The sequence below is a fragment of the Mycosarcoma maydis genome, chromosome 5 (genome assembly GCF_000328475.2).
Source record: "Mycosarcoma maydis chromosome 5, whole genome shotgun sequence".
NCBI lineage: Eukaryota > Fungi > Basidiomycota > Ustilaginomycetes > Ustilaginales > Mycosarcoma > Mycosarcoma maydis.
Genome location: NC_026482.1, coordinates 1,118,526 through 1,143,038, shown reverse-complemented (window position 1 = coordinate 1,143,038; position 24,513 = coordinate 1,118,526). Strand labels below are relative to the sequence as shown.

The following is a 24,513-nucleotide window of genomic DNA, read 5'->3' as shown; positions in this document are numbered from 1 at the left end:
CGTGCAGGCTAGTCAGGGAGTGCATGTGAGGTCTACTGGGATTGAAAGTCTAGCGCGCAAGTGAAAGTCACGAGTGTGCGAGGTGGAGGTGGAATGGATGCAAGGTACAAATACAGGGGAGAGCTAGTTGACGACCAACTCGACTTCGCCGGCGGGGCTTGCTCTTGCGCTGTCGAACGCCATTTGGACGTCGTCGTCGTCGCTGATGAGGACAGCGTCGCCGTCTTCGTCGATGTACCTCATTCGGAGGGTGTGTTCTAGGTTTTTGCCAGAGCAGAGGCGGATTTTCTTGGTGACTTTTTCCAGGAGGGTGGAGAAGGGGGTGGAGGAGAGGACGACGACGACGTAGCGGTCTTCGGCAAAGCTGATGTTGAGTTTGATGGCCGAGGACGGGGTGGAAGCCGAGGTGGGCGTCGCGGGTTGTGCTGCATGCGCGTGCGAGAACGGTGGACGGTAGGCGGGACGCTGGCTGGCGTGCGTAGGTGGTAGGTTGACGTTGACGGGTGAAGAGGCTGCTGTGGACTGAGGACGCGATTGCGCTGATGTGGCCGATTCCGAGGTTGCCACGGAAGAGCTCGAGAAGCGTTTGTCGACTCCTACATCTGCACCTGCACTTGCACTCGCCCCTGTGCCTGCACCTACGCCAGCACCTGTACCTGTACCTGTACCTGTACCTGCACTCGAGGCTGATGCGGATGCAGCGCCAGCAACAGCCGTGGTCGGAGAGTGGTTCTTCAACTCGTACGCTGCTTTGGGCATAGGTGGTGCCGGTCCCTGCATGTGTGGTGGCAGAGCGTACATCTGCTGCGGATTCGACGCCGATCGTGATCGGCTGTGCGCTGCTCCGGAATCCGAGGTGGTACGCGACATGCTAGATGCCACCGAATCGCCGCGAGGTCGTCCTGCTGCGGATCGGAAATCGCTTGACGCGGAATCAAACGATCCGTCGAGGTACTCGACTGCTCCACCATCGAGTGCACGCACCGCCCGATTGTATACGCCAGGTGCAACACCGTTGGGTGCTTGCCGAAGCTGACGCGACGAGCTCGCCTTGCGCAATGCGTGCTGATGCTGATCCGCGCCGGAAGAATAGCTCAAGCCGCGAGGCATGGGCGGTGGTACGGCCGGTGAGTGCGAACGCCACTGAGCCATGACGACGGAATCTTGGTCTTCTGTGCGTGCTCGTGGCTTCAAGTCATTGCTGCTGCTCATCATGTGGCCGTTGCTGGCCAACGAGTTGCCTCGTTCGCGTCCCTCGGAGGTCATACGACCCTGTGCGGCGGGTGTGACTCGCCCCGATGTAGGCTCGTAGTAGCTGTGACCTTCAGACTCGACGTCGTCGTCGTAGCGGTACGAGCTCGCCTGACTCTGCGTGCGCGAAAGAGCCGAGTGTGGCAGGACAGCAGTCGTGAAGGGGTTGACGGGTGCTATCTCGGCCAGTGGCGTCTGTGGGAAATGCGAACTGGTCTGCGTGATGCGTCGTCCCATTGCGCCTGCACCAGCCATATTCATGTTTTGTTGCTGCTGGGAGTAGTGCTGTGCCGCTGCCTGCTGTCGTCGCATGTTGACTTCGTCGATGAGCTTGTTAATGGCCGTCTGCCACTGCTTGAGCTGCTCTTCGTTTTTGCACTTGAGTGCAAATGATTCGTGGTCGACATCGCCTCTCCACCAAACCTGAAGCGCGTGCTGCCCGCTGGGTGCACCCAGGATACTACTCATCTTGGAGTTGGCAAAAGCGCCGGTTACATTGTTGATGAAGATGCGGCCCTTGAGCTGCAGCGTCGTTTTGGGTTTTTTGCCACCTGCTGTGGCGGCTCCGAGCCCGTTCTTCTGCTTCAAGAGCGAGTTGTTCTTGTTTGACTTTTTCTGAGCAGCAGGTGCGAGCTCCTTGCAGCAGAGCAAAATCTTTTCAAAAAGGTAAACGTGGTACTCTCTCTCTGTGTCGCTCTTTGCCACCATAAAGACGTCCGACAGTAGCAACAGACCAAACGTCTTGATGTTGTGGCCCTTCCAGTCCTCGACACGAAATTCGAGCTCCTTGACGAGCTGCGCATTGCCCTGAAGACGGCTTGTCTCGTTGACTTTGTCGGTGATCCTGCGCATGACCTCGAGGCCGTTTTGAAGCTCCTGATAACGAGGTGCATCGTCGGACGTCTTTTTCAATAGCTGCTCGAGCAGCAAAGGGTACTTGCAGATGCGCTGCACGGGCTTGATCATGAAGGTGGGCAGCTCGTAGGCAGGGTCGAGGTAGCATCCTTCGGCGGAAGGCATGCCTTTTAGGCGGATCAGATTGTGCGCTTCCTGGTTGATGAGATCCAACGCCAGATTGTAGTTGGCGCAAAAAGGCTCATAGACGGAAAAGTCTTCCTCCATGGTCATGAAAACGTGACCAAAGTGCTGTTCATCCGGTGTGCGGCGAACGTTTTCTTCGACACAGATGAGAAAGCGTCTTTGCACATCGACGAGTTTGTTGAGGTTGCCAAAGAGGTTGTGGAGCGTGTCGGGAGGCAAGATGTCGTATTGAGCGAGTGCTCGTGCATAGTTCTGCATGACCTCGAGGTCTTGAACGTATTTGCGCTCCGTGGTGAGAAGCTCTCGAATGACCTTTGCACGGTCGTCAGAAGGGTGGTCGAGGTCGTCGTTGTCGCTCTTGCGATTCGTCTCGATGAGCAGACCGCGCTCTTCAAAGACATCCAACAAACGGTTGATGGTGCGCACCACCTTGACAAAGCCGTTGGTGTCATTGAGGTAGAGCTGTGAGACGGTGAAGATGTCATCGGGATCCCATCCAAGTTTCTCTTTGAGTGCAATGATAAACTTCATCACCTGCGCCTTGCACGCGTTGGCGTTGGAACGGTTCGCATCTGGATTGACTGGCAACTCGACGTCTGGGCTCATTGTGTTGAAAAGGGCGCAAAGGGGCGAGCCAAGACGGAAACACTGCCATAGTTGTGTCACAGGGTCGCTGCTCGACTTTGGCGCTGGTGCATCTGTTGGCGATGTGGGGCTGCGAGCAGTGGGAGAGAGCGGGTCTGGATTGGAGCTGGAAGAAACGGCCGAAGTGACGGATAATTCATCGAGGTACGCTTCGCCAAAGCCTGGTACGGAATAGAGACGATCGCGCAGATTGAGACAGGCCTGGTATAGTGATGAGCCGGCGACGGCCTGCTTGTTGGCGATGGTATTGGCTGCGAGGGGCGCGCCAGCCATGAGCGGAGCTCCACCAGGGCCGATGAGGGACGAACCAATGCCACCATCTGCCGAGCTGCTGGCCATGGACGCGGTGGTAGACGAATTCATGCCTGGCAAAGGAGAAGGCGAGAGGGGCATGGTGGCCGCAGAGAGCGTTGTGGGGTCAAACGCCGGTGATGAGCCAGACGATATGGACTGCTTGCGAACGGACCTGAACGCAAGCGATGTGGAAGCAGCCATGATGAATTGTCTATGGCAGAGCTAGCCGAACTCGAGATGAGAGAGAGCAAGGTATCCTTCCGTGATCGGAGGTAGGATAGCTTCAGAGGCGGACCGTAGCAGTGAAATCTGGCCAAGGACAAGGATCGACTTTTGAGATTCTCAGGAAAACACGGCGATACGAATGTTGCGAGAGGCTTTAATATAGGTGGCCCTGCAAGTGGATCCGAGGTCGCGAGTCGCCAGACGAATTGTGATGCGCGGGACAGGCGGAGTAATCGGCGGATGGTGCGAGGCAAAGCGGGGACGGAGGACGGAGGACGGCAGGCAGACGCCAAATGAAACGCGAAGATGCTGTCAAGATTGAGAAGGCGAGTGGGACGATGCGAACGAGGCGGATGCGATAAAAGGTTCCAGACGAGCAGAAAGACTGTCAGAGAGAGCGAGGCGAACTAGCGAATGGAGGAACGGCAAAAGTGTTGTGCGATCCTATCGTCATGGATCGACGATTGCACTGCTCTTATTGATCTTCCTTGCGATAAAGTGTAGAGGATGCGAAATGAGGAGCCGAGGAATCAGACAGTGCGAGTTGCAAAGAGCGTATGTTGCTACGACGAACGGATGAGCGGACGAAAACTGTGAGGCACCAATATGCGGAGATCCAGTCCGAAGGGAAGCGCAGAAGACCGGAGCGAGTGATTCGAGATTGGCAATTGACTGTCGTGGTTGTGGAGGAAGCGACGGAGAGGGGGAAATGGAATGGTGATGCTGATGGTGGTGGTGGCTGGATGTGACGTGGATTGGATGGGGAGGCGACCCGTCAGGGGGGAGGGAAAGGGGAGGGCAAGTAGCAAGACTACGAACAAAAAAATGCGAGGAGGAGGACGAGGGAATGGGCGCCGATAGGGAGAGAAAGCAAGCCGAGGTGAAATCCGACACAGTCAGCGGCGTAGAAAGAGGCTGATCCAGATTTGACATTTGCAGCATGAGGCGCAACGAGGCAACGGAGAGGCAGCAGCGAGGCACTTGGCCAGAGGCAGGTGGAGTGCCAGAGCGAGTCAGGCTGAGACGCACAAAGAAAGAGGGGGTCGGCTAACTTAGTCGCTGAGTGGGATGCGTGCGTGTGTGTGCGTGTGTGCGTGCGTGCGTGCGTGCGTGCGTGTGTATGTGTGTACGTGTTGTGGATGTCGAATGCGGTAGCATTGCTCTGGTGCTGCTACGCCGAACCTGATCGGTTAGTCGGTCGGCTGGTGAAAATGATCGATTTTCTTGACAGTGGAAGCACCATATCTGTCTTGTCGGATACAGAAACGCTGCGTGCGATTCACGATTTGCGATTTTGTGTTGGATGCAAGGATGCACAGCACAGCACAGACTGTGAAACAACACCGAAAAAAAAGGAAGAAAAAAAGCGCAGCTCAACCGAAATTCAAAAACAAAAACAAGTCAAACAGAGAGCCGTGCAATAATAAGTCGTGAGTTGATGGTTGGGTCCCACATCAAACTTGAAAGCTGCGGGAGTCACGAGAAGACGTGAATCGTGAACAACTCGTGAATCAGTATACAGTAGTTGTCCAGCGTTCGGAAAGTCACCCGTCACCGACCAAACCCGTACCATCGTATATTAATCGAGAGAATATTGTACACTGAAGTTCGCCCACCCCTGGTTGCAGCTTCCACATATAAGCTCGCGTCAACGGTTGGCAAAAGCAGGATGACTCTATCGTTCGCACCAGTGAGTATCGAATTCCGAGCACTTGGTCGAGAGAGGTGACGCTTGGTCCTGTGTCACTCAACCTGTACAGTACAGTAGAGTGCGTTCACCTGCGAGCCGAATCGCAGATCGACAAGCCGACTACATCAGTACGCACAAAACAGACGCGTCCACAGCCAGAAAGGGGCGAGATGAAGGTCGGCAACGTGTGGAGACTAAACAGGGCTGAATCACGAATGGGGCTGAAACCAAATGAATTCACACGAGGCAGTCACGAGCGTGAGAGGTACAAGGGTAAAACAGGGTCGAGCATGGGGTTCAAACGTGAATTCACGGTATGAAATATGTGACATCCCCGAATCTGGATGGATCGTGGATCGTGGATAGTCGTGACTTACAGTGAGTTAGCGATTCATCCGCCTACAAGAAAAGGCACAACATGCCTGTCTGAAAAGGCACTGCGTCTGTGTGGCTTGTCATGCCTTGCCAAACATCGCGGTTTCACCTCTAAGGCAGACCTGATGCCTTTTGCTTTGCATTCTTGATTCGTGAATTTCTAAAACACGAAAAAGAACCCAATTTACGATTTTCATCAAACTAATTTAGATGTGATATCCCAAAATCGGTGATCCGATCTTTGTTAATTTATAAGTCAAAGCCGAGGTCTCTTGAGGAGGAGCTACGTGATTAAAGACCAACATCGGAATCAGTCTGTCAAATCATCTTGCGAGGAATCACTCGTTTCACACACACTGGATCTGATGAGCATGGTCTGCTGATTCGCCTGGTGTGGAGCTCGATTCAAGTGCTAAGCGGTGCAGTGATCGATCACACAGCTTTACTTTTACCTTTCGCCTTCCGCCTAGCTTCCACTTGGTCGTCTTCGCCATCACCGTTCACGGTAGATCTATCGGCCCCGGCCGATGCTTGGTCACCACCCGCCGCTTGAAATGTCCGTCTCGAGTCAGCTCTACCGTCATCGTTCGACGATGCTGACGTCAACGCTTCCAACAGCTTCTGTTCCTCCATCGCTCCACTCTTGTTCATTCCCTCGTCCTTGTCCTTGTCCTTTTCCTTGCTCGGGCTGGAGAACTTGGCCTGAACTTCGCGATAATGTTGCATCTCCTGTTCGCTCACTGAAGGCGTCAACTCCCTCAGCGCCGCCTCAAAGTCCCCTTTACCCACCTTGACCTCGACCTCTTCCGCAGTTGCCATTTCGGCAAGATAATACTGTGCCGTCAAAGGATACGGATGATTCTTCTTGCCCGGTGTTTCGTTGATCTCTTGGATCTTTGCGTCTACCTCGCTCGCTTTTCTCGTCATGGCCTTTAGCATCGCATCCGAGCACAGCGCGTAGAAGTCGGCTCCGGTGAGATTGAATGGACACTGTTCGGCGATAACACTGAGATCTCCCACATCAGCATCCAACTTGAATTTGCGCGTCAGGGCTTGAAGGATGTTGAGTTGTGCAGCGTGCGTTTCGCTGACCGAGAGGTAGAGCATTCGGTCAAATCGTCCAGGTCGTAAGAGAGCTGGATCGAGCAAGTCAGGCCGATTGGTAGCTCCAATCACGAATACGTCGGTCCCTTCGGATGATCCAGCCATACCATCCAGTTCGGCAAGAAGTTGCGAAACAATTCGATCCATCACTCCACCGCTGTCACCTTGATTTCCACGCTTCGGAGCAACCGAATCGAGTTCGTCAAAAAAGATCACGCAAGGCTTCGCATCTCTGGCCCTTTGGAACACTCGTCGCACATTGGCTTCCGATTCACCAATGTACATGTTGAGCAACTCGGGTCCTTTGACCGAGAAAAAGTTGAGTGAACACGACGTGGCCACAGCCTTGGCTAGCAGTGTTTTGCCTGTTCCAGGTGGACCATAGAGTAGGATACCCGATCGCTTCTTCAGCCCGTCGCTGAAAAGTTCAGGGTGCTCCAGAGGCAATTGGATGGTGTCGAGAATGTCGGATTTCACCGATGCTAAACCTCCGACGTCGTCCCACGTCACATTGGGAATCTTGGGCGCTCCAATCGATTCCGAGTAGCTCGAACGTGCCTTGTTCAAAGCTTGATCGACGTCGGCACCCGTGATAGCGAGTCCTGCTAGGAACAGATCGCGATCCGAGATCGTCGATGCCGACACAGGGAGCGTCTTGCGCACTCGGCTCACCGACATAAGTCGGGACCTTGAGGCTAGATTGACAAGGTCGGCAGCTACGAGCGCAGCTGTTTGCGTCGCAAGGTTCTTGAGGTCAACATCGGGTCCCAAAATGGAGTCCCTCATGGCAATCTCGAGCATGGCACGCCTCTCGGCTTCGTTCGGAGCATTAAACGTCACCTCGTGCTTGAAGCAGCCAAGTACGCCCGACGGACACTTATCCGGATCGCTGGTCGTACCGAATACAGCTACTGGCATGACGACCTGTCCACCTTCTTGCGGCTTGGTGACGCTCCACAACTCTTCAAAGCAGTTCTGCAGAGCGGTGGCCAAAGGTGGTTCTTGTCCCGTCTCGAGCGCCTGACTCTTCCTTGCCAGAGCTTCAATGTTTCGCAGCAAAAAGATGCAGGGTGCGCACTCGGCAGCTTTCTGGAAGCGAGCTCGTAGGACACCCTCAGTGCGCACGTCCGTGTCGGAGATGACGTCAAAACAGTCTAGCTCCACTAGCTGGACGCCGGCAGCTTTAGCTACCCATCGTGCCACTGTCTTTTTGCCGCAGCCTCGCGCACCTTTGAGCAGAACGCTGAGGTGCAGTCCGAATCGACTCGCGTTGCTCTGCAATGTCGCTGTGAGCAGCGAAGAGAGAGTTGCGTACGCGCTCGATGGTGCCATGAGCGGAGCTACGAGTTTGCGCAATTCTCCAGACGTCACCTCGGTCGGCGAAATAGGTGTATCCGAGGAGACCCCCAACCAGCGATCGCAGTTGGCCACTCGACACTGCTCCACTCCCGTCTGCACCATCTTGGTCACATTGGGATCGACAATGCATCCAAGCTCACCGATCTGCGACTGCAGGGCAAGCGCTCCGATCGCCTCGTCCTTGTTCTGCTTCGTGGTGGCAGTGTTGGGCGCAACCAGCTCGCACCTCAAGTCGGTCACTTTGAAGTAGACCGTCGCAGTTTTGGCCACTCCCGGAGCCGAGGGTAACTTGAGCTCATGAATGTCATCCGGTGTCGAATCCGAGTTGCCATCTTGCTCGGCTTCTCTGCTTACGAAGCGAGCTTTGCTGGCTTCAATGGCGACGGCAATCACGTCGCCGTTCCGACAGATGCGTCGACGGTCTTCAAAAAAGGTGCGCAACGCATCGAGGAAAAGACCCTGATATGCTCGATCAACGCTCAGAGGTCCGGCGACGCGCGCGATGCGTAGACTCTCGGCAAAAGGCACAGGTACCGGACACGATCTCACCAGTGCTGAGACTTCCTGCTGTTGAGCCGATGGTCGCGATCCAAGCACACGAAGCACAACGCTAAGAGGTGAGGCAGAGAAGACTTGATCTCCGAGGATGTTCTGTGCAAGGATCGGAGACATCCATACCGTCACAGAGCCGTTGGTAGCGGCCGGCACATTCTGGCTTGACAGGATACGCACCAGCCTCGTTCTCGAGTTACCTTGCGCACTGGCGGCGAGCCAGTCCCCGTTGAATGCTCCGAGAGATGCCATTTCCTTCTCCGTCGCCAGTACTACATTCTCTTCGTCGATGTTGTCGTTCGCTGTGCCGGTAAGCGAGGAGGCTTCAGCGGTAGTGGACTGCGAGTACCAGTGAGAGATGGCTGCAACCAGCGATGAAGGGTTAGAAAGCAGCTGCAGCATGCATCGCCTGACTCGGCTGCTGTTCTTGGATCGTTGCGAGGGTGCAGGTACGGCTCGGCCATCTACAGATGGATCGATGGCAATGTCGAGATTGGAAAAGTCTTGCAAGACTGTCTGTGCCAGAAAGCGCTCGTCGATCTCGAAATCATCGTCGTCTTGGAGCTCGTCGGCACTGTCTGTTCCTTCGTGAGCAGCTGCACCTGCATCGCTTCCGGATGCAATGGAGAAAGAGTCCTCCGAGATACTAGAGATCATCGAGCTGTCTAGCGGGTCTGCGTCGGGGCCATCGGCCTGCATTGTCAGGAGGACGTCGGTTGAGTCTGCGACAAAAACGGCTTGTAGCAGAGGCTCGAGCATGACGACTCGTAGAGACACGACAGAAGCGCCTAGCTGCAGTCGGACAAAGTGCTCTTGTCTCAAGATCGTCGCGTCAAGCTGCCTTACGAGCTCGTCCTGAAGCTCGTTTGCCGCCTCGTAGCTTTCCGAGGACGTAGCTTGCAGATACACGAGAGACGCACTAACGAGTGTGTATGCTTCCACGCAGATGCGCTTGCCTTGATCAGAGCGGTAAGCTCGACTTGACACGCCCAACGTAGAAGCGACGCGCCTGGAAGCTTCGAGCCAGAGTCCGGCACTATCTTGTGCGCTTTTCACAGCGTACATCACCAAAGCAGGAAGCTTGGATGGCCGTAAGGGCCGTGCAGATAACGGCCGCAAGCTGATTGCGATTCTCTCCGCAGAAGCATGAGCAGATGCCGACGATGGATTGGAGGTTGACTGCTGTAGTATTTCCCAGAGAGCGGCCGAGACTGCCACGGTTTGGTCAGAGACTGCCTCTTGCTCTCCCACGACGAGGTCGACAACGAGCTCGCGTGTCGAAAGAAGCGGAACCGTCATTGTCGTCAGTCGGAAGAGCGTACGATGGCTGTCGAGCTGCTTGCCGCGCAGTGGATGCTGAAAAGCAGAAGAGTGAGTAGCGGGCAGCGGGCAGCGGGCAGAAGTAGGAAGATGTTGGTGAGGATCGAGACAACTTGAAGGATGATCAAAACTGCGGGCACTGCTTTGCGAGCTCGACGCACTCAGCTCGAAAACCAACGAAAGTGTGGAGAAAGCACGAAGCAATCGTGAATCGTGAATCGTAAATCGTAAATCGTAAATCGTCGCAGTCGCAGTCGCAGTCGCAAGTCTGTGAGTGATTTCAGAAGGAAGCTGCGTTCACGCTCGCGTCCCTAAAGCGGAGAAAATTGCCGAGGGCTTTCAGCGGCAGCATTCACATAACTTGATCACGGTTCACGATTTGTGATTGCACACGGCTCATTCACAGACGTTGTTTTTTGGCCGTGGCTGGGTGCACCGGCGAAATTTTGCACCGGTTCGCTTTCCCAGTTCTAGTCACGAGTAGACTCGTGACTGCTCTCATTCATTCACCTCTCCGGCGCCCGCTGCTCTGCGCTATGCAAAATCCACAACAGGCGTGAAACACTGCAGGTCATCAGGCCATATGTTGCATCTTACTACCACCTCAGGTCTCTGAGATCGCAGTGCAAGAAAGTGTATTTAAGTTATTAATATTAAATATCGAGCTGGACCAACGCGCCCCCGATACGGCCGATTAAAGGAAAGGTGCTCGATTCACGATTTACGATTCATGATTCAATTCAAAATGTCAGGGATCAGCTGTTAATTCTGAATGCCTCACGTGACTCGAGCTTGGGCCGGCTAAATTCAGATCAAATATGAATCACGAATCGTGAATGATGCACTTGGTTGCAGGGTCTCTTCTTTTCTTCGACTGTACCATCCACTCCATCCAAGTCATCACTGGTCTCTTTTTCGTTCCACTCTTGTTCGACAGACCGAAAAAATTCCGATCTGAACCACTATGGCAAGTCAGGAAGACACAGACGACCTGTACGCTGACCTCTACGGTGCGGCTACTTCGGAAGCAGGTGACGAAGCATTCCCCCGAGGAGAAGGCGGCGACGACAAAGCCCATGCTGGCGATGAGCAGGACCTCACTGGATACGAGGACAGCAACAACAAAAACGGCAACAGCTCCGAAAAGGCCGAGGAGAAGCCGACCGTAGCCGCAAGCACAGGTTCTTTCATCCCTCCTGCTTCATCGGCTCCTGCGCAACAGAGCGATACGGGTTTGCAGATCAAAGGAAGCTTCATTCCTCCGCCGGTAGTGAATAGTCCTGCGGCTCATTCGCAAAGTGATGTTCGCGACTTGACGCCAGCCAGCCACAATGATGCTTCTAGCAATCAGCAGTCCCTTTCGCACCAAACGCAGGTAGCAGACGACCGTGGCGAAGGACAGAACGCCGGAACAGAGCGACAAGGATTGGACAATCGATCTGCTATGCCTCACGAAATGCCTGAGGAAGGGTGAGTACCACGATCTCCTGTTCTCTGGTCGACTGACCGTATCTCGCTCTCCCTGGAGGATCCAGACAGTGTGAACCATATACTGGAAACAAGATGGCCTCTCGCTAGTCGCCTCACCGATGCGGTGGAGAAAGCTTGTTCCCTAGATGTTTACGGCTCTACGCTACGACAGAATGACTTTGGGCCGCTACAGACTGCATTCGTTTCACACGTTTCCGTTAGAGCGTACAGCATTGTCCCTTTGTTAGCGTTAGCCCTACGCACGACTCCAGCCTCGCTTCACCACGTTGCAGCTAGACAGCACATTGACACTTTGCATATCACTACACTCTTTTACTCTGTCGTTATCACCCATCTTTGTCACCATCACCACATGGCGACATGCTAAACTCGTCGTTCCAACCGCACACGCACATCTTCAACTTTCTTGCGACATACACATCTTTGATGATGGAATGCCATTTCGTTGCCTCTTTGTGCAATGCACCAAATTGCGACTGCCCTTCTTTGTCGGACGATGGGCTATATCCCTTTCAAATCATGCCCATACTTTGACGCTGAAACAGAAAAATGTTCATCGGTGGTCTGAACTGGGATACTACCGAAGGTAAATACCTAGCCTTGGAACAGCGACAGAGATGAGGTCGCTTGCCCTTCTCGTGCAAAGGAACCCCCAAACTAACCACGCTTTTTTGTGCCTGCTATTCTCTGCTCGGTGTAACGGTACCGTGTATCAGACTCGCTACGACGCTACTTTTCGCAGTTCGGGGAGGTCGGCAACTGCGCCATCATGCGCGACAATATGACGGGGCGTTCGCGCGGATTTGCCTTTCTCAACTTTGTCGATCCCAAAGCGGTCAACACGGTCATGGTTCGAGAGCATTATCTCGATGGTAAAGTGGTGAGTCTCTTGCACAAGCTTGTATCTTCTGCACTAGATGAAACGTCGTTACTGATATCTGTCTTTGTCTTTTCTTTCCATGTGGGCAGATTGATCCCAAACGAGCAATTCCTCGACCTCAGCACAACCAGCAAGGTGGTGGACACCATAACAATTACAACAATGGCGGCGGAGGCGGAGGTGGTGGTGGAAGCTACTCCGCTTCCAGCCAAAAGCTCTTCGTGGGCGGTCTACCGCCTAGCGTGACGCCTGCCACCTTCCGAACATTCTTCGAGCAATTCGGTACGCTTTCCGATTGCACGTGTATGATGGATCGCGAGACGGGCAAACCGCGTGGATTCGGTTTCTTGACCTACGCTGACGACTCGTCACTGAACCACGTGCTCAACACCCGACCCATCGTATTCGACGGCAAGGAGGTTGATGTGAAACGGGCGCAATCGAAGAACGATCCGCAGTCATTGCAGATTCGAAGACAGCAGAGAATGGACAATCCCGAAATGGCGTACGGCATGCAACAAGGTGGAGCGGGAGCAAGATTCAATAACTACAACACGGGTGCAAGTGGTGGAGGCGGTGGAATGGGTGGTAACGCATGGCAAATGAACCCAATGATGATGGGCATGATGGGTCAAGGAGGAGACATGAGCCAAATGTACCAGAACATGGGATGGGGCAATCAGAATTGGAATCCGCAGATGGCTTGGCAGCAAATGATGGCGAGCATGGCTGGAAACACTGGAGGAGGGATGGACATGGGCGCGATGATGAACAACATGGGCATGATGGGAAGTATGGGAGGAACGATGGGTAGCATGGGCGGCATGGGTAGCATGAGCCCGCCTTCGATGAAGCAGTCCATGAGTCCGACTGTGAACGCAGCTTCGGCTGTTCCGACAGGAGCCTCTGCGGGCGGTGACGATCGCACCGAGCGTAGCGGTTCAGCTTCCGCGCCGAGTTCGTCCAGACAACAACGCGGAGGTAGTGTTCACAATGGCGCCTCGAGACCTCCGCCCATGGGCCCGCGACACGATCGTGAACGGTCGCCTGGTAGGGGTGGAGATGGGGGATACCGAAGGGAACGTAGCCCTGATCGACGAGACGACAACAGACGGTATGACAGTGGACAGCGCAACAGGTATTGATTTTTGCAGGCGCCAAGTGTTGGGTTGTATGCTTAATAAGACCCAATGTCAAAACAAGGCTCGTCTTATTATCTCTCTCTCTCTGGATCCGTATCTTGTGCGCACATTCAAGCTTTCCGGCTCACACGTCTCACACAAGAGGCGGTCACGAGCCTTTGGCTAAAGTCAAGGCGGCAACAAACAAGCTGATGATAAGCTGATGATTCAAAGTCGTAGTTAAAGCTGATACAAACGAAAAGGTGATTCACTTTGGCACGGTGGCCTGCTTAGCAGCCTCGTCGATCTTCTTTTCGACGTCCAAGCCAATTAGTACATCCAGCGTTCGGACGAACCACCATCTTCCACATTCTGCCTCTTCATTGTCTCCCTTGGCCTCCTCGAACGGGAAACCGACGTGTTCAGCAACGTTTTCGGCCAGCTTCTGTGCCGCTTGTTGTGTGCCCTTGTCCAGATCGCTTTGAGAAATGAGGTCGAATTTGACTGCGGCACTGAGAGCTCGCTCGTCGGCATAAGGAAACACTTGAGGCCACTGAGACTGAATTCGACGGAGGAAGATATCTACTCCACCGGGACCCAAACCGTTGATTTGTTGGGTGAGAATTGTCTTGACTTGGTCTGCCACTTCAAACGAGTCGTCTCGGTTTTTGGTCTTTGACAAAGCTTTTTCGAGGATGGGTCCGAGGTTGTCGTGCGCATCGTTTTTGTCTTGAGCGTCGTCACATAGAGCTGTGATGCCCTCAGCGAGATTGCCAAGCTGAACGGCAGTCTTTTCCTTATGCTGGGTTCTGGCTTCCCACAACGCTGCTCTACGACCTTGGTTTCCGGCGTCGAGGAGGTCTTGAGTGGTGCGGAACAAGTACGGCTTGTTGAGCAGCGTTTCGATGCTTCGCAAACCGAGACGATGCGAGATGGGCTTGCTCAGCAGTATGGCGCAGAGCAGCGTTTGGAAAGGGGTGAGGTCTGAGTTGGGGTACGACAGATAACCGTCAGAGTCGGCACCGGACCGCTTGTTGACGTAGGGCTCAGGAGGTGTACGAACAGTTTTGTCTCCTTCGGCTGCCGCATCGGTCTCCCCCTTGCCGTCGGGGATGTCCGGGTGCGCGAGCAACCAAGCAGTGTCAGAGTGAAGCCAGGTGAGGGTATCGGAGAAGGACTCGAGCTGGGATTGCTGAGATTCGAGGATGCACTCGGTCTTGTCCGAGGCGGTGGTCTTGGGCTTCTTAGTGTCGGGCTCTTGCTGCTGCGGCTCCGCTTTGGTAACCGAAGAAGCGTCAACCTCGTCGTTATCGCGCTTTGCGCCGGCTTTGGTGCCGGCTGGGTCCGCCTTTGTATGCGAATGGGTTGCAGATGCTTGTCCTCGTGTAGCTACCATGGTGAAATTTGGGGAATGGGTATGCGGTGCTTGTACTGACCAGGTTCACAAACAACGTTGTAGCGAGAATGTAACGATGGAGCGAGGCCTGGAATTTCTGAGAGGAAGCGCAAACACAAACCACCACCAAAATCAGAGATCGAGCTTGCAGCTGGAAGAAGGAGTAACGTATGTTCGATCTTCTGATATGGTATGACGCTTGAACCTGACTCATCTTTCGTTTCTACATTCACAGGTTAGTGATAGGGTGTCTTCTGCACCTCGTGGTACCGTCATGATGAGGCTCGCGTAAATGAACAGCTTACGCTGCTGTCACATCAGACATGCACGATGTGGAGGGCGATGTGTGACGTGCGAACAAAAACCACGAATACCGTGTTAGACCTGACTCACTGACTTGTGAAAGAAAGGGTGGTGAATGAAGTCAAGGTGTAACAGCTTTATCCTCCAAAAATCTGCGAATCCCCCCACAGTCCCGAGTGTCGAAACGCAACTACGAAACGTGAATCACGAATGATCACGGATGAGGTAAATCACGAATCACGAATCCATAATCGTGAATTCCTCTGGAAAGTAAGATCATAATAAACGGAGGAAACTCACGACTGAGACATGGAAAAGGGGTCAATGGGCGGAACTGCGAGGTGACGGTCGCTAAGTTAGTCTGGATGCATGTGCGGCATGATCGCCTGTCGAAGTGATGTAGCCTAACTTATCTCAACGTCGCGACATGTTTGACAAGCTAAGGCTTATGTATGGTAAGGAAACTGAAGAAGAGCGCAACTTCCAAGTGATAAAAGACTCACACTCTGCAAAAAGAAAAGAAAGAACTCAAGGATGAGGCTCCACGCTCTGTCCCGCTATCTGTTGCAAAAGGCAGCTGTCGAGGCGAAGCTGCATGCTTTCAAGCACGGATGGCTCGACAAGGCACGCGAGTTAGGCGAGAGGTGGCGAATATGGTCTGTCTGGAGAGTCACAAAGTAGCGCTGGTGGGAGGAAGACTCGTGAATCACGAATGTCGCGTCAGGCTCTATCTACACGACAAGGTAAACTTGGAGGCTAGCGTGTAGCTGCATCGTCTCGTCGTACTAACCTGGTTAACGTTATTCCAGAATCACGATTCGTGATTGGAGGGTTCGGGATTCGTGATTGGTGGCTTGTCAGGGTCTAAGCGGGAACGATCCATCAGATGGTTTGGTAGAAAATATCGACAAGAAACCTGCATGCTGCACCCTGCAATCTGCAACCCGAGCTTTGCAGCGCCTCGCCTAAGATTGGACATGAGTGACATGCAGCAGCAGTTCTTCCCATCCGTCACTCTTTTTGTGAATGGCGAGGCTCGACCATCTGACGAATCCATGAATCATGAATCATGAATCATGAATCATGAATCATGAATAGTTAGCTGAAAGGCTTTTCTCACGAAACGTAATAGTCGTGAGTGAGCAACTCACTTTCCGCAAGCTGGTTAAAGAGATGGAAGAAAATGAGGCTGAGCGACTCAGGGGCGCTGTGCTTCCCCTTTTGTCACTTTGTCCTGTTCGAGAACGGTCCATTTCGTGATTCACATTCTGTGATTTGGATGGCTGTATTTTGACGATAATTAACGAACAAAACCGAGGCGAGGCGAGGCTAAGTGTGTTTTGTGGAAATACGCGCTACTAGAGCAGCAGCTGGCAAGAGAAAGGCAGAGCTTTTCGGAAGAGCCTCGGGGTCGCGTCTTTTGGCTAGTCACTCGTGAGTTAGCGGTTCACGGTTGTGTGCCAGAGTAAAGGACGTGGGAGGTTGTCGGAAACAGAAATCCAACGCGGAAAGGGTTGAGACCAACACTCATAAACTCACAAGATCCACGGCACGACCTGACGACGCTTAAGCTAGCACAAAAATCTGGCAGAAAAGCAACAGAGTCTCAGTGACAGCACGCAGAGTGTGACTTTTTTCGTGACATCCTCGGCTGTTTGGTTAGCCTTTTGAGCCCCTGGCGAAAGCCAGTCAACTCGTGACTGATACTCAACTCCTCTTTGACTTGCCCTGTATGCTCTCCTCGTCATCAATCATACCTCCCCTCTTCAATCATACCACCCCTCTTCAATCATACCACCCCTCTTCAATCATACCACCCCTCTCTCCATTCATCTCTCCAGCATTCACACCTCTCTCCATTCATCTCTCCAGCATTCACACCTCTCTCCATTCATCTCTCCAGCATTCACACCTCTCTCACTGCCTCTATTCTCAGCATAGATACCCCCGTTGCATACGCAGCCACAACGCACCATCCGCAACCATCAGCACTTCCGCATCTCGACTCGTATACCCGCTCCTCGCTCTCACGTAACGATCCGTCAATTAGACAGCAATCACTGCTCTCTCGTACAATCACTTTAGCTGTAAACCTTCAAGCTATTCTCCCTCTCCCTCTCCTTCTCTCTCTTTCGGCAATGGCCATACATCTGTGCGCATCAAACATCCTGCTCTCTCAGTCGTGATCATTGCACTATCCGGCGCTACTCCACTACCCAACCGCTTAGCGTTCAACCGGCTCGGCCATCCCACCCTCACAATGGCTTCCGCCTCCAGGCGAGACTCTTCCATCTCCTTCCCTACTCTGTCTGCCTCGCCCACAAAGTCTCCGCTTGAAACGCCTCTGCCCACCTTCTCCACTTCCCAATGCTCCGAGGATTATCATGCGCCTAACTTTATGCCATCACCTCGTGCCGTCATCACGACGCATTCTTCCCAACCCAACCGTCACTCGATCGTTTCGGACGATTCATCGGCTGCTTCTTCCGCCGACTACTTTGGTACCAATGCGGCCACCAGCAGACCCATCTCGGCCACTACGCTTGCCTCCTCTCGCCCATCCTCGGTAGCTTCCAACGCATCTTCCGCAAGCCATGTTCAAGGTCAGCTCACCTCGTGTGCCGATCTGCTCAGTCCAGGTCTTGCATCTGCTCTTGGTCTTTTGCCCCCTCAAACAGGCACCATCGCCTTTCCCTCCTCCACCAGAAATACGGCCGGCCAACCATCGCCAGACCCAAACCTCAACAGTGTTGCCGCGTCTCGTCCAGCCCATAGACGGATTCGCGCACAGAGCGCGCACACCGGCGCTCTCGCCAATCGACGTCCCTCGCTGCCTACTGCGCCTATCACGAGCCATCGCATCAGCGTTGCCAGCGTATCAAGCTTCGAGAGTTTACCGGAAGATGAGATTGTACAAGGCTTTCTCGCTCCTGGTGCGATCCAGCCCAAGTCACGCGCGCTCAGCTACGATCGCATCACTCGAAGCGCTGCAATAAGTCCTTTGAACACGAAAGACGATCATCTGCGCAGTCGCACACCCGAACGCTCCGGCTCAGCCACTTCACTCGACAGCGCCTCCATCGCCAACTCGTCGGACGAATCATCCGCTCCAGATCATCCCTCGCTTTCAGATACTGCCCTGCGTCTATCGTCGTCAACTGCTTCTTCTGCTCATGGCGCAGCTGCTAGCACCGTCAGCTCATCTTCCACCATCACCGCTAGCTCTTCTCGCCCCAGCTACTTTTTCCGGCGCGCTGCTACCTCTCCTGTCCCGGCCGCAGACCTGTCGCTTCTTTTCGCGCATCGCAAACGCAGTGCATTAGAACTCGTCGACACCGAACGCTCGTTTGTCGCCAGCTTGACCTTGATCCATGAAGAATACTACCAGCCCCTCTTGGCCAGCCTGGGCAAAGGCAAAGCACCTGCGTCCGCTTCTGTCAATGCACAAGCCCCCATCCTGTCGCGCAAATCGATCAACGATATCTTTTCCAACTTTTACGACATCATGCAGCTCAGCAAGGAGCTTCTCAGTCAGCTCGAAGAGCGTCTACACCCCCTTGCCCCACAAGACTCTGTTTCAGTATCAGACTCGAGCCAGATCAGAACAAACTCGACCACAGAGATCCAATGGGACGCGTCTGTCGACTGCATCGGCGACATTCTTGCTACATTGGCACCTTTTCTCAAGATGTACTCGCTCTACGTCAAGAACTTCAGCAGCGCACTCCAGCGCATCGACTACGAGCAAAAGAACAACGATGCTTTCGCCAAATTTCTCAAAGAGACCGATCAGAAGCGTACCGCCAAGGAAAAAGTCACATCTGCCTCGGGAAGCGTCAGACAAGCCTTTGGCTACGGTCTCGGCTTCCAGGCTCATCTGCTCACCATCGTCCAGAGAATCCCGCGATATAAGCTCCTCGTAGAAGAACTGCTCAAAGCGACTCCAGAGACGCACCCTGACCATATCGATCTCGTCCGCGCAAGCCACATGATCGAGCAGGTGGCGTCTTACATCAACGAAAACGTTCGCCAGCACGAAATGGTGCTCACCATGCTGGGCTTGCAAAAGAGCCTCCAGGGGCTCACCGAACCGCTCGTTGTGCCTGGAAGGGCTCTCATCAAGCGCGGAACGCTCATGAAGACGTGTCGTCGCAACATTCAGCCTCGCGAGTTTTTCCTTTTCACCGACTGCCTCATCTACGCCAGCCCCATCTCGGGTAGCATTGAGTCGGCATCGGCGGCGTGGACAGCGTTGGCACAGCGCGGTGGCCTGTACGGAGCTAGCGCAGTGGAACAGATTCATTCGCCCATCATGTCAACACCTCCTTTGGGTGCTGCATCACCCATCGAATCTGTTCTCACACCGCCGAGCGTGGCCGCTGCTCCCTTGGGTCCGCGTGCCCGGCTTGCATCTGTGCCAGAGCCTTATACTCCCTTGGCTGGTGTCATCTTTTCGTTAGCAGGGCACCAGCTGCAGTTTCGAGACAAGTTTGGTCTGCGTGACTGCACCGTCGTCAGCGTCGACGGCAGCAGCAGCGAGGGCCTACGCCACTGCTTCGAGATCCGCACACCAGACAAGTCGTTTGCCGTCTATGCCGAAAATCATGCGAGCAGGGAAGCTTGGGTCAACTGCATCCGCGATGCCCGTTCCGATCTTATGTCTGCACGTCGAACGTTGAAGGCCGACGAGGACAGCATCGAGGCCAAACGGGAGAGGCGCCGATCACTGTACCAAGTTGACGCATCCAAACCAGCTAACCGACGTCTCAGCACACAGAGCTTGGGAGCCTATCTTGCTGCAACCCACTTGATAGGACAAGACAAGACCCCTGCACCAGCAGCAGATCAATCCGTCGGGGCGAGCGCCTCGAGGTCCGTGTCGCGAGAGCGCGATGCTCCGCAACGTAGATCTCGCGTGGACTCGCTTCCTAACCTGCTTATGCGACCGCCGTCGTTTCCCTCCTTTGCTGCGAACGGAACCAACCTTTCGTTGGCAAACTTGCTCGCCTCCTCGAACCCCTCCTCCGCATCCTCACCCCCACTTCGTGTGTTGGAGGATTACAATGCGCCCGTGTGGGTACCAGACAGCCGTGCGGACAAGTGCTGCAACTGTCAAGAAGCCTTTGGCATGTGGCGCCGTAAGCATCATTGCCGGCTTTGTGGTCAGGTCGTATGTTGGACCTGCTCGCAGCGCTCGTTTCTAATTCCTAGCTACCAAGATGGTGAGCCGGATCGACAAGCACGCGCATGCGATGGATGCTACGACAGTGTCTTTCCGCCAGATGCTGCTGAGGAAGCGGAGGCAGCAGCAGCAGCAGAGGCCTCTGCAGCTCCTGACAGTGCAGATATGTCATCTGTGCCAACTACGGGCACCGATGGGAGCGTTGCTCAGGCTTTTGGTGCTTACCGAATCGGCGCTTCGGACGCTGACACAGACGCGGAGGGGAGCCGCCAAGGCTCGCCACTAACACCGCCCTCCATGCACACTTCAGCAATGTCACTGGTGGAGCAGTCGTCCGTAAAGCCTTTGATCACAGCAGACGTGATGGTGGGTCGATCCGCGATGGCCAACAAGGACAACAACACTGCGCGGCCCAAGTCGTTGCGATTCGAGGCTTTGCCGCCGCCCGAGCTCGAGATCGATTCTAGTGATAGAGGCAGCAGCAGCGATATATCCAGAGCACCGGTTTCTCCGACAACATTGTCTGCACCCTTGGCATTGCCGGTCAGCCAGCCAGCATTGGCTCCGGTGGAGCGCAGGGGCAGCGCCAGTGCACGCACTTCGCCGTCGCGGCCGAGCCAGCCGCCCGTGCTGCCAGCCCGCTCCAAATCGCTGGCAGGTCCCCTGGCTTCCGGATCGCCGCGCGTCATATGGCCCGAGGCCAGATTGAATCGCGCCTCTGCGTTGGAAGCCCATCATTTGTTTAACAACCACCATCGCAGCTCGCAGATTCAGGCGGCCACCTCGGGCTCGGGCACTTTCCGTCTGGTCACGCCAAGGCTGACAACGCCCGAAGCAGAAATACCGCCTGGTATGAGTAAGCGCACTGGCTTGTCTGCCAGCATCCTTGACGCCGCTTATTTTGGTGGAGCTGCAGGCGCCATCCAGGAAGATGCCGCCGAAGACGAAAATGCCACACAGGCTGCTGTGGCAAGCACAGGCACAAGTCCGCTCAAGACATCGGAACCATTCAAGCCTTGGATGCTGCATGCCATGTCGCCTGCGGGTGGTGCTCCTCAATTACGACCGGCTCGTAAACGGCCTCTGAGCGCCGCGGCTCGCCTGAGCAGCTTCTATGGACCTCTGTTGTCCAACAGCAGCAGCACCAATGCTAGGCAGCAGGGTGAAGATGCGCGTGCCAATGCATCTTCAGCCTCTGCGATTGGCGAAAGCACTTCCAAATAGATGCTCGCAAGTCATGTGCTATCTGTCAGCTCGATTTGCATGTGTGATTGTTTCTCATCTCTTCTTGCATTATTCAATATCGCAATGGCAATCGTCCAGGAAATCGAACGTGGAAGCTCTTGGTATGTGTCGCTTCAAACATTTCAGAGTTGCCAGACTCGAGCCACGAGTCGTGAGACTACGACTTTGGTGTTTGACCTTTAGTGTTCCTCTCGCTCGAGAAAAACATGCAAGCGCTCGTTTAATTGAAGATTGCAACTCAAGTCCGATTCACGATTGGTTGTCTAGACCCCTTTTTGGTACAGTGGCTAAGCCTCAACACTCACAGACTTTTCTGGTTTACTGTAACTTAGCACGGACCTTGCATACAGCATGAGGATCTGACATTCGTGATTGATAGCTTCTGTACCGTGTACACATTCTGTGATTACCGTGTACAATGTCTTTCAACCCCATTTCGTGATTTCTACTTCGACTCCCCTTCCGACTCCATTCGGCTCGGTCGACCCCTCTTCGTCAAGATACCCCCTTCGACACGTCACTCAACCCGCGAGAGGTATTCTCTTGCCGCCACTTGACAATTCTGACCGTCAACCTTGGCACAGCCTGACTGCCTCCGTGGTATCTTCTTACCGCCTTTCTACGCCTCCGACGATCGTGTTCAACATGCCTAGCGCCGACCAGCCCATAGGCGACAACAGCTCGCATCCAATCACGAGTACAGCCACGTTTGTGGTCGGCGTACAGGCATCTGGTCCGGCTGTCTGACGCCGTTCTGATCTGGGCCCGAGCCATTGTCGAACAGCAGACGAAGACCAACCATCTTCTCGAGTCCTTCCTCGCTCAACAGACTGCACGTATGCAGAACGCTGGACTCGGTGACAATCGTAGCCTCTTGCTCGCCTCGGATCATCGCTCAGCTAATCGTGATGACTCTTCTCTTGCCACTCCCTCTCCTTCTCAACCGCATCTCCTCCTCAAGGAGACTTGGACTCTCAATCCCAACGAGATAGCGATCTTCAACCCGACCATCAATAACGACGTCGAAACCTTTTGCCGCCGTATCAAGCACGTGGCTGACAGTAGAGGCCAGCTCGCCGTTTGCGAAGTGCTTCAATTGTGCTTGCGTTCTTATGCTCTCGACTGGTACGTGAACCTCGACGACGTCGTCCTCGCTCAGCTTCGCGTGAGCACTGAAGCCTGGATAAATCAGCTTCGTTGCCGCTTCGGGATGAGTCTCACCGAGGCTTTCAGCGCTCTGGTTCGCTCGCGCTACGACATCACCAGTGACTATGACGTGTATCACGAACAAAAAATCCGTCTGGCTCGCATTGCTGGCATCACTGCGCCGGCGCTGGTCGTCCAGCACCTTTTCGAAGGGCAAACCTGCGAAAAGGTTTGCCCTTCGAAATGAAGAAGGTGCTGGCCTGCATCCTCGAAGGACCCACAGGCAGCGACCTTAATCTCTTTCATCGATACTGCTGCGCCCAGCGTTGTACGATCCTTCCTCGTAGGAACTAGCCTAGATCCGCACTGTCCATGAAGCCATCCGGGTTTCAGCAGTGTGCGGCACAGGCCGACAACCAGAACGGCACCATTGCCGACAAGAAGGCTACTGGACAACGTGCCTTACTGATTGGCCATTTCGTGCTCCCGCCCGCCCTTACCGACTTTGCATTGCGCCGCACTAGAATGTTGGTTGCCCAAAGTACGCGCAGCGTCCCTCAACCGCTGTGGACGTTCATCATGATGACGCTGCCGAGTTCAACGAGGACGATTTCGCCGAACTCGAAACCCAGTATTTCGAGAGCGTACAAGCCGGTCAGTCCATCGTCTGACCTCTATCGTTTGGCATTCATTTACACAATGCTTTCAACAATCCGTCTCCACGCTCACTGACCATTCGCTGCCCAATCGACAAGTGACCCTGCGTCAACAAGCTCTAGGCCAGCTCACAATGGTACAGGCTAACATGCGCCAGTGCTACGATCCCTTCTACGCTCGTGTGGTATCGATTGTATAACGTCAAGGCTAGGGGTACTCGCTGGATCTTCACATGTGCAGAAATTTATGTGACGTGGTATCAAGGATGAGATGGGCACGGGAAAGAGTAGCAGGGTTTACCGTTTGCGACAAGGCAAAGCTTAGTGAGCGCCGACGGCTGGAGCCTGGTGGTCGGGCTGGGAGATGTTATGGGCGATATTAGAAGCGGTGTTGGGGGTATTGGTGGTGTTGGATACGCTTTGAGAAAGGAGCGCCTCCTTGTGCCTGTGACGCTCGTTCTCGCCCACGGCCTTCTTGTGCTGAGCCTGAGCAAGTTTCTGTTCCTTATCCTGTAACCTACTCTTGTGCTCCTGAATGGCCTTCTTGGCGGATTCGATCTTCATCTTTTTCTCCTCGAGCGTTCGCACCGACTCGTTGTGTTTGGCTTGAGCCTTCTCGAGCTTGGCCTGCAATTTGTGCTCCTTCTACATCGAGAGAAATCGAGGTGAGAGGATAGATCCGTTTGGTGAGCATTCGCAGTTCATCAGATCACTTGAACGTAACATCGCTTTACATGGTCACTACACACCTGAATCGCTTTCCTATGCTCGTCTTCAGCTTTCGACTGCTGCTTCAGAAGCTTGGTCTCTTTCTTCTTGTCCTTGTTCCAATACTTCTGCGCCGATTTCAGCTGTCGGTCATCAGCCTTGGCCTCCTTGGAGATCGCCTTCTCCTCTCGCTTGAGCTGTTTCGAGTCCATGATTGATCTGTGGTAGGGGTTAGTATGTGGGTATACCAAGTCTCGGGACGGGATGAAGCATTGTAGGGCGAGCGGGTTATATAGCTCACGCGCCACATGGTATTGGCCGAGTTGGTTGCACAGAACACTCTGACGTAGCCACGACCAACCTTGGCGTCATGGCGAGAGGGTCACAGGGCCTTGGGCATGGATATCATGCAAGCATCACCGTCATTCGCCGACAGATCGGAAAAGGGATTGCGACTCCAAGCTTCCTCGCTACGCTGTTGGTGAGGCTGAGGCTTGGTCGAGCAATCAGGGCACGCGGATGACGTTAT

General features: G+C 54.2%; 7 protein-coding genes across 7 annotated transcripts; 3 read left to right on the top strand and 4 right to left on the bottom strand.

Moving 5' to 3' along the window:
- Positions 1–123: 123 nt before the first annotated feature.
- Positions 124–3,432, bottom strand: UMAG_02422 (Rho family guanine nucleotide exchange factor CDC24; the record flags this gene model as incomplete). The annotated part of the gene is made up of 1 exon (XM_011390411.1): positions 124–3,432. The coding sequence occupies one exon, from the start codon at positions 3,430–3,432 to the stop codon at positions 124–126; it is 3,309 nt and encodes a 1,102-aa protein (XP_011388713.1).
- Positions 3,433–5,953: 2,521 nt separating this feature from the next.
- On the bottom strand, positions 5,954–9,835 carry UMAG_02421 (AAA family ATPase peroxin 6; the record flags this gene model as incomplete). The annotated part of the gene is made up of 1 exon (XM_011390410.1): positions 5,954–9,835. The coding sequence occupies one exon, from the start codon at positions 9,833–9,835 to the stop codon at positions 5,954–5,956; it is 3,882 nt and encodes a 1,293-aa protein (XP_011388712.1).
- A 985-nt stretch (positions 9,836–10,820) lies between these two features.
- Positions 10,821–13,372, top strand: UMAG_02420 (uncharacterized protein; the record flags this gene model as incomplete). The annotated part of the gene is made up of 4 exons (XM_011390409.1): positions 10,821–11,326; positions 11,893–11,933; positions 12,064–12,227; positions 12,317–13,372. 4 exons carry the CDS (start codon positions 10,821–10,823, stop codon positions 13,370–13,372), a joined length of 1,767 nt encoding a protein of 588 aa, XP_011388711.1.
- A 244-nt stretch (positions 13,373–13,616) lies between these two features.
- UMAG_02419 (uncharacterized protein) lies at positions 13,617–14,744 on the bottom strand (the record flags this gene model as incomplete). The annotated part of the gene is made up of 1 exon (XM_011390408.1): positions 13,617–14,744. One exon carries the CDS (start codon positions 14,742–14,744, stop codon positions 13,617–13,619), a length of 1,128 nt encoding a protein of 375 aa, XP_011388710.1.
- A 2,563-nt stretch (positions 14,745–17,307) lies between these two features.
- UMAG_10152 (cytokinesis protein Don1) lies at positions 17,308–21,453 on the top strand (the record flags this gene model as incomplete). The annotated part of the gene is made up of 1 exon (XM_011390531.1): positions 17,308–21,453. One exon carries the CDS (start codon positions 17,308–17,310, stop codon positions 21,451–21,453), a length of 4,146 nt encoding a protein of 1,381 aa, XP_011388833.1.
- An 859-nt stretch (positions 21,454–22,312) lies between these two features.
- Positions 22,313–23,352, top strand: UMAG_10151 (uncharacterized protein; the record flags this gene model as incomplete). Its single annotated transcript, XM_011390530.1, has 2 exons — positions 22,313–22,849; positions 22,975–23,352. 2 exons carry the CDS (start codon positions 22,313–22,315, stop codon positions 23,350–23,352), a joined length of 915 nt encoding a protein of 304 aa, XP_011388832.1.
- Positions 23,353–23,597: 245 nt separating this feature from the next.
- UMAG_02416 (uncharacterized protein) lies at positions 23,598–24,196 on the bottom strand (the record flags this gene model as incomplete). The annotated part of the gene is made up of 2 exons (XM_011390407.1): positions 23,598–23,921; positions 24,026–24,196. 2 exons carry the CDS (start codon positions 24,194–24,196, stop codon positions 23,598–23,600), a joined length of 495 nt encoding a protein of 164 aa, XP_011388709.1.
- Positions 24,197–24,513: the final 317 nt, after the last annotated feature.